Below are 14,772 nucleotides of genomic sequence, written 5' to 3' on the forward strand. Positions count from 1 at the left end.
TCTGGTTAATAACCTGACAGCTGCATTTTGAACCAACTGTAGGGGATTTTAGACGGTTTGACTGAGGCAGGTGTAGATGGGAATTACAATAGTCTAGACGGGAGAATATGAAAGTGTGAATTAATAGTTCAAGATCCGTGGAAGACAAGATGCATCTGGTTTTTCCAATGTGTCTTAGCTGGAGAAAACATGATTGGACAAGTTTAGTGACATGATGGTCAAAGGTCATCTACCGGTCAAAGATGATACCAAGAGAGAGAACATGCAAAGCATTTCTTACATTGAGCTGTTTGAGAAAATGAAGCGTGTTCCTTGGCTTAGTTTCCATATTCTATTGGCACCCAATACAGCACTCACCGGAATTGTTACTGTTGTAATTCATCGTATAATCGTCTGAAAAATTAATTTGAAAACATGAAAAGTCGGTTTACGGGATGGCTCTTGGGCTGAGTAAACTGAAACAACATGTCACTGAATTAAAAAATGCATAGTGGCCAGTCTGAAAACAAGGCTGTTTTACAACTTCTTCTAGAGTAGATTGCTTGGCTGATAAAAAAAGGCTTTCTTTTTAATCCCTCTTTTACAGTATTTGTTTATTCAGAAAGAATTATGTTGAAGGTCTCTCCGCAATAGAATTCCCACCTCAGCGACATTCATACAGGCTGCATCGCTGAGGCTTCAAAATGATGTGACATGCCAAATAGGGGTTAAATATTCATCCTGGGCACTTTGTGCAACATATTGAAGTCTGCTTTTTTTATTTGAGACGAACAGATGCGAGTTAACATGACGAACAGGACGAGCTGAATACTAATGTGCCGCCGCAATAACGACGCGTGTCAGAGGTGAGAAGCAGCAAGGTGAGAAGAGGAACCGCCAACAAGTGTTTCGCGCCGCCTGTTGAATAAATTGTCCTCATTTTCACTCTTCGCTTCTATTATGTATTTTAAAAATATATATCAAGGTGTGCTGGATACACAGAACAGATTTTCTTCTCCCTCATTATCTACACAACTGCTATGATAACTACCGGGGCTGGACTACTAGTCCGAAATACACAAAAGGTAGAAGAAAGGTTGAGCGATACTTTGTACTTTGACAGAGGATGAATACAGGTATATTCAGACAGACAGGATGAGAAAAATAATGTGTTTTTTGAACACTGAAACTGTCACGACTGGAGTATATGGGCAGCAGAGGAAGGAGGACTCGAATGCAGACATTGGAGGCAGACAGGGACAGATCGATGATTTGATGACAAGCTGACAAGCAAACAAGAGACAGAAGTCCAAACAGGACAAGGAACCAAGGAAGTGAGGCAGAATATGTAGTGAGTGATTGATTAGACAATGAGATGCAGGTCGATGCAGATGAGGGAAGTTAACCACAGACCTTATTTCAAGCATCTAACTAAAAACCCATTGACTTCGAGACGAGGGAACCGGAAGTTCTAAAATACTAACTTATTCCAGGTGTTAGGACTCATTCCTGTAGCACTCTATGATCCGACTCATAAAAACCAAGGCTTATTTGGAAACCGATTTTACTACTACTGTTACCCTCGCTGTAGCAAAAAGGAGACAAGTCCTTATGAACCCAGAGCAGACGACAGGAAAATTACCACATCAACTTTCCAAATGTGACAGAGTGATTGGAACTAAAAGAAAGTAAAAAAAAAGGAGAAGTAGAAAGACAGATCAACAAACAGAGGAGGTGGAAGAGAGACAGAGAAAGAAGGATAGTGATTGGGGAAGAGTGTTATTTAGCTGTCTCCCAAACTGAAGGAACCCCTGCCAGATTTGCAACTGGTGCACACACACACACACACACATGCATGCAAAAACCTCAAAGTACCTGCCAAAGCATGGAAGAGGAAAAATGTGACTAATTACATCTCTTTCCAAGCCATTGAAAGAGTAAATACCAAAGCAGAGACATGCATATTCATAGCAGGATTGACTTGGCTGTTGAACATCATCCAGGCTGAGATGGTGAAGTGTGGGGGGGGAGAGAGAGGAAGCTTTTTGACACAACAAATTGATGATTATTAGACAGACACACAGACGTGGACCAACAGACGGATTCAGGATCGCAGCGTGAACGCCGCACGGCAGTCGTATTCCGAGAGCCGCCTGCTGCTTTCTAGCGGATGACGGTGCACTTTTAAGATCGCACGTCGGCTTTTGATTTGGTTTAATAGACCGCGCAGACGTGAAACTGTGGCGCCGCAATGAGCATGCCACTGTATTTTTAATAGAATTTAAATCATGAAAGCAGTGGCAATTGAAAGTGTGATGTTACCCCGCTGTTAAAGGACGTGAAGACGGACGGTGTTTCCCGTAGCTTGGGAATATATTTGTGTCAATTTTAGTGTATCAGTGCTTGAAGTGTAAATTAAAATAAGTACTCTCTTATTCACATGTTGGCGTGTGTATCGGCCGGTATCAGCAATCTATTGTCACTTATTCCGACTCTTATTATTATTTATTCGAGCATGTTATACTGTGTCAGTCATAAACAGCTGTGGTTTCATTGCTATTAATATACTTGGGCTATGCATCTTATATATTAGGCCTATTATACTCCAATAATATTCCAACTGAAAGCATTATAGCGTTAAGATGGTGTGTTTGTATATTTACCGTAGTGTTAATAGTTAAAGTCAATGTTTTTTTTAATTCACACTTCGAAAATCATAAAAGTGGCGTTCATTTGTGAAGATATTTTCCATTTTCTACACAAGAAAAACATGACTAAGTAAAGACAGTGCATTCCAGTAGTGCTTTTTTTATTTGAAATTTGCATCAGGAGGAATGGAAACATGCAGCAGCAACAGACACTGGTGAATTCTCTGGGCTGATAATACCTCCAGCATCTTACCATTAAACAATTCAACATCAGGGAAAAATTGTCCATCAACTTTAGATTTAGATTGAGCACCAAGCATCAATGTGTATGTCTCATGTATCATGTAAACACAGAGTCTGCCTCCTCTCGTCCCACCGGAGTCCCTCTGCTCTTTCCTGCAGTCCGCCTGTCAAGTGCAATAGCTTGATACGGGATGCTGCACAAGCGTCGCAGAGGGAGGCTAATGGCACATGTCCACAGCCTCCGTCCTTGTAGCGTGGCGGCGCGATTCCGAGAGACAGGGCGACACTTTGGCCACTCCTCATTTGCATTAAGTTGAGGTCGAGGCTACTTTATGCAAATCACAGGAGTCCGACACGACCCACCGCCTCTGGAAACTCCGGAGAAACTTTTAAACGAAGCGTTGCCGATCCGAAATAAAGACAGATTCAGCAACTGCATGGCTTATTTCTCTCATAAAATGTTTTCAGAAACAGATTTTGGGGAACTATTGTTGTGAAATAACAGAAGAGATGGTAAAAAACGCCCATGTGGACATGTACCATAAGACTGCAAACAGCACCTCGGTCTGATGTTCGTCTCCCTCAACAGCAGTAACGGGGCAGGAAAGAGTGAACCGAGCTTGGCCTCAAACTGCTCCTTTTAAGGGTCTGCTAGACTGGGGAAGTAAACAAGGTGTCACCTGTTCTCAATCGGAGTGATTACAGGGTGAGACAACACTTACAGGGGAGAGCTCGCCCATTACACTGGATGGGTATGGGCAAATCCTTTCAGAGCAGAAAAAAACAATGTCCTTTTCTTGCATTTCTGTCTGCAGAATAATATGCATAGATCAAGAAAATAAGGCTCAACATCCATCATCTCCACAAATATCACATGCTTCTAAGCAAAACAAATGGGCAAAGTGCAATATCTGGTTAAAAAATAAAAGATATATATATTGTGATGATGATTTGAGCATCTCCATTACACAGCAGGAGGAGGAAATAATGAAACCTGCAGATAGGAACCAACCTGTACATGGCAGCTAGGAACAGCAGGTTGTTTATGAGGACTGCAGTCTAGGTGACAGTTCCTACTGATGGCTCCCAAAACTACTAAAATATGGCCCTGGGCAGGCTTCTAAACGTGTTGTAAATGCTCCCGCAGTACCTTGCTGCAAGAGCTGCCACTGAAAATGATGCGAGCCGAGCTGCTCTGGAGAAAAACAACCCATTTTCTTGTCCCCGTGATAAAACCACCACACATAGTCGAACTCTCTAGACATTTGGTTAAGTGAGCACCCCCCCACACGATAAACACATCCAGCTGATGAGCTGTTGTCTTTGCACATGTCTTTTCTATTTCTACAGCCATGATAAGACATGTTATTACAGCGTCAGTATCTCTGAGCAGATGAGCATTTTAATAGCTTGTATTCTGATGTATATATTGGAGCTCGAATTAGAGCTGTCATTTACGTGTCATAGGTCGTGAATACATAATTGAAAATCATGTTATGTTTTTTTAAAATGTATCCTCAAGGAAAGATCCAATTGTAAAAATATGCGTTTACTGTAAAACAAGATTTCCGTCCAAAAGAAGTGATTCCAACTTGATAAGGCTACAGGGATTGTTGCGTTTAAAGGAGCAACATGAAGCACTGACAGCTAGCGCTTTAAAATGGGTAAAATTCAAAACATTGGAGCCGTGGTGACAGTCTCACGACAGTTCCTGAAATAGTCACGAAATTGAATCTATTTATCACATGACGCACATGTCACTTCCCGCTCCCGTCTTTTCAAAATAAAACTACTTAGTTAGGTTTAGGAAAAAATCGACTTGGTTAGCTTTAGGCAACAAACTACTGAGATTTGAGAAAAGATTGACTTGGTGAGGCTTAGGCAACAAAACTACTTCGTTAGGTTATGAAAAGTTCAAGGTTTGGGTTAAAATAACACTGAAAGTGCCGTAACTTAAGTACGGAAGTTACGCGGCAAATAAATTAACTTTGAGTTGTGTTTTCACACAGGACACGAACACTAGTCTCCTGGGTGTGTTTTTGACCCACCCATCCACCTCGACCTCCTCCCAACACGGCGTTCGCCGCTCTTTTTACTTCCTGGTTCACAATTATTAATAATGGATTACCTTCAAATGATTTTGTGCTCACCATCACGAAATGTTTTTTATATTCGTGTCTATGTACACAAATCAATAAATGCCGTGACTATTTCACAAACTGCTGTGCGACTGGGCTGGACTGATAGCAATTAGCACAAATTTACGCAATTAGCGCAAATTTTCGCAATTTCACGGTTACCTTCTAGCCACTACTGTCTTAGCCTTTGGCCAGCAGTAGACAGAATCACTTCACCTGCTGTGTGTCACAAATGCTCGCTGCCTTGATAACCTAGCTGCACACGGACCACAGAGAGATGTGTAGAGGCTTTTCAGGTCGGGTAGAATCTAACGTCAACGTTATCTCTGTTGATCCAGTTGGTTAGCTTGCTTCCATGGCTGCAGAAGGCTGTGTTTGTGTGCCAGTTTGTTTCATATCTGGCAACGGGGTGTCGAAATGGGCGGCGGACGGGATCACACCGACCAACACAAAAACTGACTTTCCGAACCGGAATGGACATTTCAAACATACTGCCATGTTTCCTTTATCTTTGATGACATATCATGGTCATTTTATGATTTATTACAGAAAATATATTACACATTGGTCAAGTAAGGAACTATAATTTCCCATTTTTGTGTTGAAAATTAATGTTTACAATCCGGTAAGAAATGATATGCTAACTACAAATGTTATGCAAATATTCACAACAATCTTTAAAGGGGACCTATTGTGCTTTTCCTTATTTTCCGTCAATGTTTCAATGTCGGATGTTCATAGTAAACGTGGCCAAAGTGTCAAATAATGAGGTAAACATAAGTGAAGTAAAGACAAAAACATCAGGCTTCCGACTGGATTCTGACCGTTGTCTCACTGTTTTTCTACTTTGGCGACAAGCTTATGTCAGTTTGTGCCAGTTTCTTTATATGGTCATCTGTTCCAGGCAAAGTGTGCCCCTTATCCCGCATATTAGTGACATTGTCAAGTACATATTTGTCCATTAATTCATCCAAAATAATGTTTTAAACTGATTTTTTTTCAGTTTCAGGTAATGAACAATCGACTATAAGCTACTTTTTATAACAATTTGGCAACATTGAAGGCAGAGCAGATGTGATGATTAAAATCCCTTCATTTTATGCACAGAGGCTAAAACTGCAGCTCCATATTCTCAGCATTTCTGCTTCCAGCCTTACAAAAGTAACATGTGAAAGCATGTGGAACCAGCTTGTAATTCTGAAAGTGAAGAAATACCTTACCATGTGTTCCTCTTTTTTTCTCCAGGCTTGCAAGATGTCCTGCCAGAGTTCCTGCGTGGGCGCTTCGTGGAGGCAGCCCTCAGCTACGTGGCGTGCAACTCGGAGGGCGAGTTGCTCTGCCGTAACAACGACTGCTGGTGCCGGTGCTCTCCACGCTTCCCTGAGTGCAACTGTCCCTTTGCTGACATCAAGGTCATGGAAGAGAACCTGGAGAAGAGCAAGGACTCCTGGGGCAACTTCAACCAGGAGTTCATGGAATCAGGTACGGGATGCAATATGAAACTCGTCGGGCTGGCGTTGAGGTGGAAACGGCTCATAAGGAGGTTGTGTTGAAGGAGGTTTTGATTGAGTGTATAAAACAGTGGCAAAGATGGCCAAACTAAATGGTTGTGTTAAATGTGGTTTTAGTTTAGCTTCGAGGCCTGGAGGAACTTCTGCTTTTCATCCAGAGTTGGCATGACAATTGTAGGCAAAATAAACCTAATATCTACATAGCAAACTTTAAGGTATAATATATACACTTAGAAAGTAAGAAGTGGATGTAGTCATCGTGACGTCACCCATTGGTTTGTGGACTGCCATGTTGAAGCCTTGAGTTCTGCATTTTGGGTGTCGCTATCTTGTTTTTTTGCAACCAGAAGTGACGTGAGAGGGTGGAGCTAAGTGCCGAACGCTGAATACGACATTTTTAGGCAACCATAATGTTATAATTAACTTTCATGAACTGAAAACACATTGTGAAAGGTTTCTAAGACCAAAACACGGACAACTCCCAGACCGGACAACGTCGTGGTAGAGACCTGTTAATCACAAGGTAGCCCCGCCCCAAAGCATCCCCTGCTTTATGGTCTATTTGACTCTAAATGGGACAATAATTTACTAAATGAACATCATGCTGTATTGAAGAAGACTTGAAACTAGCAATTGAGACCATAAACTCATGTTTACAATGTTTACTGAGGTAATAAATCAAGTGAGAAGAAGGCTCATTTTCTCATAGACTTGGACTTTATTTAGCAACCAGAGGAGTCGCCCCCTGCTGGCTTTTAGGAAGAATGCAAGTTTATGGCACTTCCACACTGGCTTCACTTTTGAGACCCGGAGGTTGCCGCCTGTACGTACACGGATAATGACATTATGGAAAAGCTACTATGTATAGAATTTTGCTCTTTAAAGAATTTGATCTTTTCCAGAGAGAATCCAGGAATTATGGAATCCTCCAACACTAAATGATCTATGATGTTACCTCATGCACCACATCCCTAAATTACAAGGCAACAATCACCACAACATGCCTCCTGCACACTCTCCCGCCCCCTGACATGGATATACATAAATCAGCTCTCAGCAGTGTTTTACAGTATGCATTTGTAATTTGCAAAGACATGGAGGAATAGAGAGTGTGCATCTCGGAGTGGTAGTGGTAGAAATACTACAGTCGAAGTAGTAGTAATGCTAAACTAGTAGTTTACAGTGTTTGGAAACTTGCACATTTCCATCCTGCCTACCATTCGTTCACAATTCCTATTGTCACTCTTCGCCTCTGCTGTACCTGCTACAGCTTTGCTAAGCTAAGCTAAGCTAAAAGTTCAAATGAGTCTGAACCACAGTGTTGAGCAACTGGAGTCATATAATATATTTCGCAAAAAAAAACAAAGAAGGGAAGTTCCCTTATAAAGTGGGTTATGAGTTGCACCTGCCGGAGGGTGGTCATAAAATATTTGGACCAGTAAGGGAGTGAAATTCAGATCTCAGCAGTAATCCAAACAAGAGCAAAGAAGCCTGGAGAAACCTTAACTGCTACAGTCTGATACAGTCACTTTTAAATACCACAGCAGAAAAAAGAAAAATCCAGTTATATCATCCTTTTGAAATCCCCACAGCTTTATGTTTTTAATGCAGGTTTTTTGGTGACATTAATTAAACTGTAAAGTCTCCTTAGATATTTTCTCCAAAGTTGTAACCTTGAACATATGCTTTTCCAACAAGCCCTTTCAATCAGTAGTTTGAATTCATTTGCTATTTGACAAAAATGTCTTAATTTCTTTGAATCAACACATATAGAAGTTGTTATCTGAGGCTTTAACTTCATATTACATAGCAACCCGTTCAAACTCAACTCGTCTAACACTGCCAATGGTTTACCCTTTACCTTCCCTAACCCTAACCCTAATCTCATCGGTATCATTAATCCTGTGAGTCACGAAAGTCGTCGAATGTAGTCAAATGTAATTTGAGTCAGAACGGCAACCACGACCGTTTCCTAACCCTACCTACGTGATTGTGTTGCCTAAACCTAACTTCCTGTGAAAACGGATGTTTATTTTGAAAGGACACCTTGCATGTTACACGGGTATATTGATACGACGTCCCCGGTCTGTCCAAAAGTAACGCAAGAGGGGTACCCCGTGCGTCAGTCTCCGATGCCGAGTGGCACTGACCAAGCGGCGGTATTTGACGAGCTGGGAGTGAGAATGTTTTGCTCATTTGATAAATTATTATTACATGACAGTGTTGTCTGGCTCAGTGTTGAGACAGGCTGAGGATGTACTGACTGTATTACAGTAAATAAGTAGAGAAGAGTTCTGGACAGCTGGACAGAGACTGTCCATGATGTTGATCAGTTCCAGTTCCAGATGTAGCAGGCGGGCTGTTGATGATTATGATTATATCATTCTCAATAACACTCCGTTTCTACAGCGTGTACCTGTGAAGCGTTGTTCCAACTATGTTCATAATCTCTTGTGATATTTACTGATGATGATGTGTGATACCTGAATTACAGCTCAGTTGTTGCTGATTTTATTTTCAGAGAGACACATTATATTAAAGCCTGATATAAGCATTTTTATAACCTCAGTATGATCTATTTTACATGTTTTATGTTGTGTCTGAGTATTGGCCATTTATTGTTGTATGGCAGCCCAGTCGCACAGCAGTTTGTGAATATTTTGACAAAGAAAAACTGGCATGGCCATTTTCAAAGGGGTCTCTTGACCTCTGACGTCAAGATATGTGAATGTAAATGGGTTCTATGGGTACCCACGAGTCTCCCCTTTACAGACATGCCCACTTTATGAAAATCACATGCAGTTTGGGGCAAGTCATAGTCAAGTCAGCACACTGACACTGACAGCTGTTGTTGCCTGTTGGGCTGCAGTTTGCCATGTTATGATTTGAGCATATTTTCTATGCTAAATGCAGTACCTGTGAGGGTTTCTGGACAATATTTGTCATTGTTTTGTGTTGTTAATTGATTTCCAATAATAAATATATACATAAATTTGCATAAAGCAAGCATAATTGCCCACTCCAATGTTGATAAGAGTATTAAATATTCCCTTTAAGGTACATTTGTAACAGTATTTTTGTTTTGCTTCAATTTACAATGTTAACCACGTGTTTAGAACTGCAACTATAATCCGGAAGAAAGACTGTTTCCCTCGAAATATAACCGAGAATGCAGTTTAGTTGTACGGGAACGTAATTTTGTAGGAGACAGGGTTGTAATGGCACATTATTTTTTAGAGCACAATAGTTGGAAGCTTTATTCATAATCGATTTCCACCGAACCGGGCCGCTTCATCGCAACTATTCACCACAAAGAGATGAGAAGAGACACAGGTGTGTGATGTAACGGCGGCGGCGATGCAGAACAATGCAGGTGTCACTTCCTAAATTGGCTGATCCTAAATTTCTTTTTTTTTTGCTACATCTCCACACATCACCAGCTCACTTCTTAATGACTTGGAAGATGCAGGTAGGATTTAATTGGAGACAGGTTTCTGGCAGCTTCTCTTAAACGTTGTGGGGGTGTTGTGTTTCCCTGCAGACTTCAGGTGATTGTGTGTGCGCGCGTTGCCATTTATTTGGAAATTGCTTAGTGAGTGACATTATGGAGGTAAACAGCATTTCTGTGCATTCACTTAGCCTCATTTTGACAGCACCTGACTTTGCAAAGTTGCCTTTTTTTTTTTGCTGCATATTAAATCTTTATAAAGATGCGCTGGCAAGAGCATTGAAAAGAGAGGAGGAATGTAATTGCGAGGCTTTTCTTGTTCCGCTGACGTTATGGTTTTTGTCAGCAGCTTAACTTTGCGCTGTTTGTCATAATAAATATGAGGCCTTTAGTAGTTTTTCGAGGCTTGTGTGTTTGAGTAACGAGCTAAAAATATCATGAAAGACTCCTCGGTTAGTCGCACACAAGGAGAGACAGCACAGACAGGCGTGTACTGTGCACCCACAGGCATGAATCCCGGGGATCATCAACGTTTTATCTGATGGCTGGCCCACACTAAAAGATTTCTCAACTCTTAACAGATGTTGAAGATGTGAGAGACCCCACACATAACGGCATGTTATGTTGAATTTAACAGTTGTGTTCCTATAGTGTGTGAAAAGTAACAATTGGGCCAAAACAACACACCACACAGTAACAGATTACATACATAAAAAAAATACCCAAATAAAAAAAATGGAAATCTCGCAAAATTTCAGAGATGTTAGCTTTTGTCCTACTTTGTACTGAAAATTCATGAAGGATGGATGGATGAAGTCATGGAGATGTTAAATAAACACTTGCCTCAAATTAACCATGGATGTATTAAGAGAACGGGATACAGCGTTGGAGGCGGGGCCCCGTTCATTCCTAGGAAAGTTGCTCAGTTGCTCATGAAGACAAAACTGCTCGACTTCCGCCTGGAAAAGTACCCGGATCTTTGGCACATGGAACATGCGCAGTAGCGTCCGCTCGGTCACATGACTCGGTCACGGGGTCCCAACGTCATGCCGTTGTCACGGCTTGCGATCCAGCCTCAGTCTGGGTATCATTCACATGAACGGAGGAAGGGAAATAACTCGCGATTCAGCTATTAGTGCGTTTTACAACTTTAAAACCTAATAATTTAAATAAGGGCTATTAGAGTGTTTGTACTGGGTGGTTGATTTACCCCCCAAAAAACATCTACTGAGTTACAGACGTCTTTTTCCCAATGTAAGTCTATGGGAAAAAGTCTTTTTGGGTCTAATGGCATCATGTGACGGACACGGAAGTTGCAGTACCACCGTTTGGCCTCGCCGAAAGTTGGTATCAACGACCGGCGCTCTTCCCTGGGGATTAAAATTAACAAGTTGGTCCTTCATTTCTGAGGTCCATCTTACTCCTACTTTATGCTTCACATTTTGCATTAGCTCATGCATTAGTCACGGTCGCAATGATGGCGATGGTTGCCCTCTGCCTCAGTCAGCTTGGTTCTCAATTGGCTATCATTCTTTACCACGTGACGGCGTCATCGGCTGTCCTCGTGACTCCCCACGCACAACAGGATATACGATCGTAAATATCAAACATGTTTAATATTTATGATTTGAGATCGGTGCGGCCAGGATGGACTTCCGAGCCGATCGTGGGATGTAAAAAACACTGTTAACATACCTCACATCACTGGAATATCTGGAAAGATAATATTTAGAACCATTGACGATTGTCAACAGGGGGGAATCGGGTCCAAAATCGGCCTGATTCTCATGTAGTATGTACCCGGCATAACACTCTCAGCCAGACCCATATAAGGCAAGTTGAGAGGAAGGTAATCTACACGGCAAATGTTGTTTGACTTTCAGAGCCCCCCCCTTCTCTGTGTCTTACTATCTCTGTCCCTCTTTTGCATCTTTCTCTCTTTCTTCCCACACACAGTGGTTTTTGGCTTCTGGGGTTGCCTGAGAAGTTGGGCTGAATCTCGTCTGCTGGGATGGGCTGATAAATTTATTGTGGCGAGGGGAAAACAACTGCGAGGATAGTGTGTGTGTGTGTGTGTGAGAGAGAGATTGTTCACATGTGTGTCAGAGAGACAGAAGGAGGACAAAGAAGAGACTAAATCATTTTGTGTGTCTGAGTGTGAGAGGAAAGAGGAGAATAATACCCTCAAACCTCAGCCACTCGCCATTTCCTCAACTTAAGACCCAAAGCTACACACACACACACACATACAAATCAGGAGAGCTCTCTGCTGTAAGGTTCTTATTTTCTTTTCTTCTTGGATGGATCTCATGTGGGAGGTAAGATGTCCTGGGAAGGTGTGAATAAGTTGCGTCTGGAACATCACACCTTTGGTTTTGTGAAATTGGAAAGCACAGCCAGCTTCAAGGCTAAGCGCCAGATTCGCTAATACCTGGTTCTATACCGTGTGTGTATAAAATTACAGTGCACCATTCCTTCTTTCCTTCGTTCTCAACCTATCTTGTGTCGAGGACCCCTGAAGGACCCTATTTGATAAGATTTGGCCTCAGGGACCACCATCTGAAAAGATGTTGGCTGTTAGATATGATAAAGACCAGAATTCTATAGTTGTCAACTACAGTTGAGGAGACAACCGTGTAGGAAGTGAAACCTATGATCAGAATAGTCACTGACTCTTACTCACATTGGGCTCACTTCTGTAGTGAATTAAATAGTGGAAATTAACTATTCTCCTTTTTTGGGGGCCCCCTGGAAGTCCCTCAAGGACCCCTGGTTGAGAGCCACTGCTCTAACATACAAAGCTGGGGGATTATTAAAAAATACAGACCCAAAAGAGCACGAAACTATCCGTCTCGCCTGTTAAAAATTAAGAAAGTAGTCTATCAAAAGATACTAAAACAGAAGTCAATAGTGCATTTGTTGGGGACTATTTTCAGCTGCGGATTATTACACATTTGGTGCTCTAATGAGTATATCAGTCAGGACGACAGTGTATGTGGTTTGACTGCCAATGTTCATTGCAGTGAAGCAACCAAAACCACAACTTTTACTTTTCAGTGATATGTGAGTCACATTAAAGTACAATAAACACAAAATGTTAAATGAATGTATACATTTCGTCAGCAGTATAGAACGGTCCATTACTCTACCAAGGAGCCATCACTTCGACCAATCAGCAATGTTCCAGTGACTTGTGCTAAATTCTCAAGCCTGAAGTGTGGCTTTAGAAGTTAATCAACCACCCCGAGCCATCACAGGTGACTCAACGCTACGCTGACTCACGGGTTGAAGTTCCAAATTTAAGAGCCAATCGTATAATGGAATTCTGATAGGGGTTAGAATTAGCATATCAATAGCAAGTTCACCCACCACCAACAACCAAGCCATTAAGCTGGATCATTGGGATATTACCTCAGCTGATGCGAGGATTGTTAGTTCTCGACCACCGTACCATGTTGCAGAGGGTGTGGAGAGGGTGTAAGTAACTAATGAGGTCACTCATACATGAAACATAAGACGGAGATTCTCTGTAATTGAGATTCAATTCCCTGCTCCGAGGGTGGGAGGCAGTGTTAACTCCCCACTGAGAGAAAGACAGAGCGAGGAAAGAGGAAAAATCACAGTCATTTTCAAAAAGAGAGACTTTCATCTTCTGCTGTGTTCAGTTCATGTTGGTCAGTGGAGGGTAAGATATACCATTACATGTAGTATCAGAACAATGTTTGATCAATTAGATGCATCAAGTCCTACCTACTCTCAGTCGATTTCAAAATAAATTTCTGTGGTTTTAGATTGTTAACAGTCCATTCCAATGGCTGATTATTCCATTGTGTTAGGTTCTCAGTAGGTTGACCCAAACGCAGGACACCGACAGAGGATGATGGCTGAGTTACAGGTTCTTTTTTGGCATAAGGAGAATAACAGGGAAGGGAATGAGTGAGTCCGGAGGGAGCGTGGGGAACAGGCAGCGAGGCCTGGAGCAGGTAATGATCCTATTGCACAAGGAGACAGCAAGTTAGGTTCTGAGTCACACAAAAGAAAATATACTTGCAATCTACTAGAAGCTCAACTGGAGCCAGAGAAGAATACCACTTAGGTTGTTCAACGATCTGCCGGAGAATGGTTGGAGAGCCGGGGTTTTAATACCACAAGCTTGATGAGATGATGGCAGACAGGTGAGGTGACTGAGTGGATGACGATGAGTGACTGGTGCGCCGAGTCAGGAGCGACCACGCCCACACCCAGACAAACACAAACAGACATGTGGAGACAGACGGGGAAAGCACTAGAAACACAGGGACAGGGAAACAAATAGCTGAAGAGAGGCACTTTCAATAGCTTTTTGTTGAGTGCTACATTGCATGTTAGCAAATGAGTGCAATGCCATTGTTCCCAATAGTCCGAATTTCGAAAAATGTCCCGACAGCCTGTTATCTCGAACTGAAGCACATGACTAATTATTTTGCAAAATGACGTCATAAGGCATGACCCGCCGTACTTTGCCTCTGGTTGGCTTTCCCTAATATTCTTACCCTAAACCTAAATTATCTCACTACTCGTGCTTAAACCTAACCAACCCAACCAACGAAGGCATTCAAGGGCACTAGAGGAAGGTCCGATGATGTCATTCTGCATAATAATTAGCCATGTGCTTCCGTTTGTTGAACAGATGGTGTGTATTTTCGGAGCAGTGGGACATCAGAACAATGGGCAGTTCCCAGCAAATGTTAACATGCTAACATGCTAAACATGGTAAACATTACCTGGTAAGCAACAGTATGTTAGCAATGTCACTGTGAGCATGT

General features: G+C 42.0%; 1 protein-coding gene across 1 annotated transcript in view; it reads left to right on the top strand.

The window, feature by feature from the left end:
* Positions 1-14,772, top strand: part of brinp2 (bone morphogenetic protein/retinoic acid inducible neural-specific 2) — a 214,952-nt gene that overhangs the window by 160,636 nt on the left and 39,544 nt on the right. The window contains exon 6 of the mRNA XM_037787048.1: positions 6,254-6,490. Coding sequence (XP_037642976.1) covers positions 6,254-6,490 — 237 coding nt within the window. The remainder of the gene's footprint in view (positions 1-6,253; positions 6,491-14,772) is intronic.

This window comes from Sebastes umbrosus, chromosome 12 (assembly GCF_015220745.1).
Source record: "Sebastes umbrosus isolate fSebUmb1 chromosome 12, fSebUmb1.pri, whole genome shotgun sequence".
In the NCBI taxonomy this organism is placed as follows: Eukaryota; Metazoa; Chordata; class Actinopteri; order Perciformes; family Sebastidae; genus Sebastes; species Sebastes umbrosus.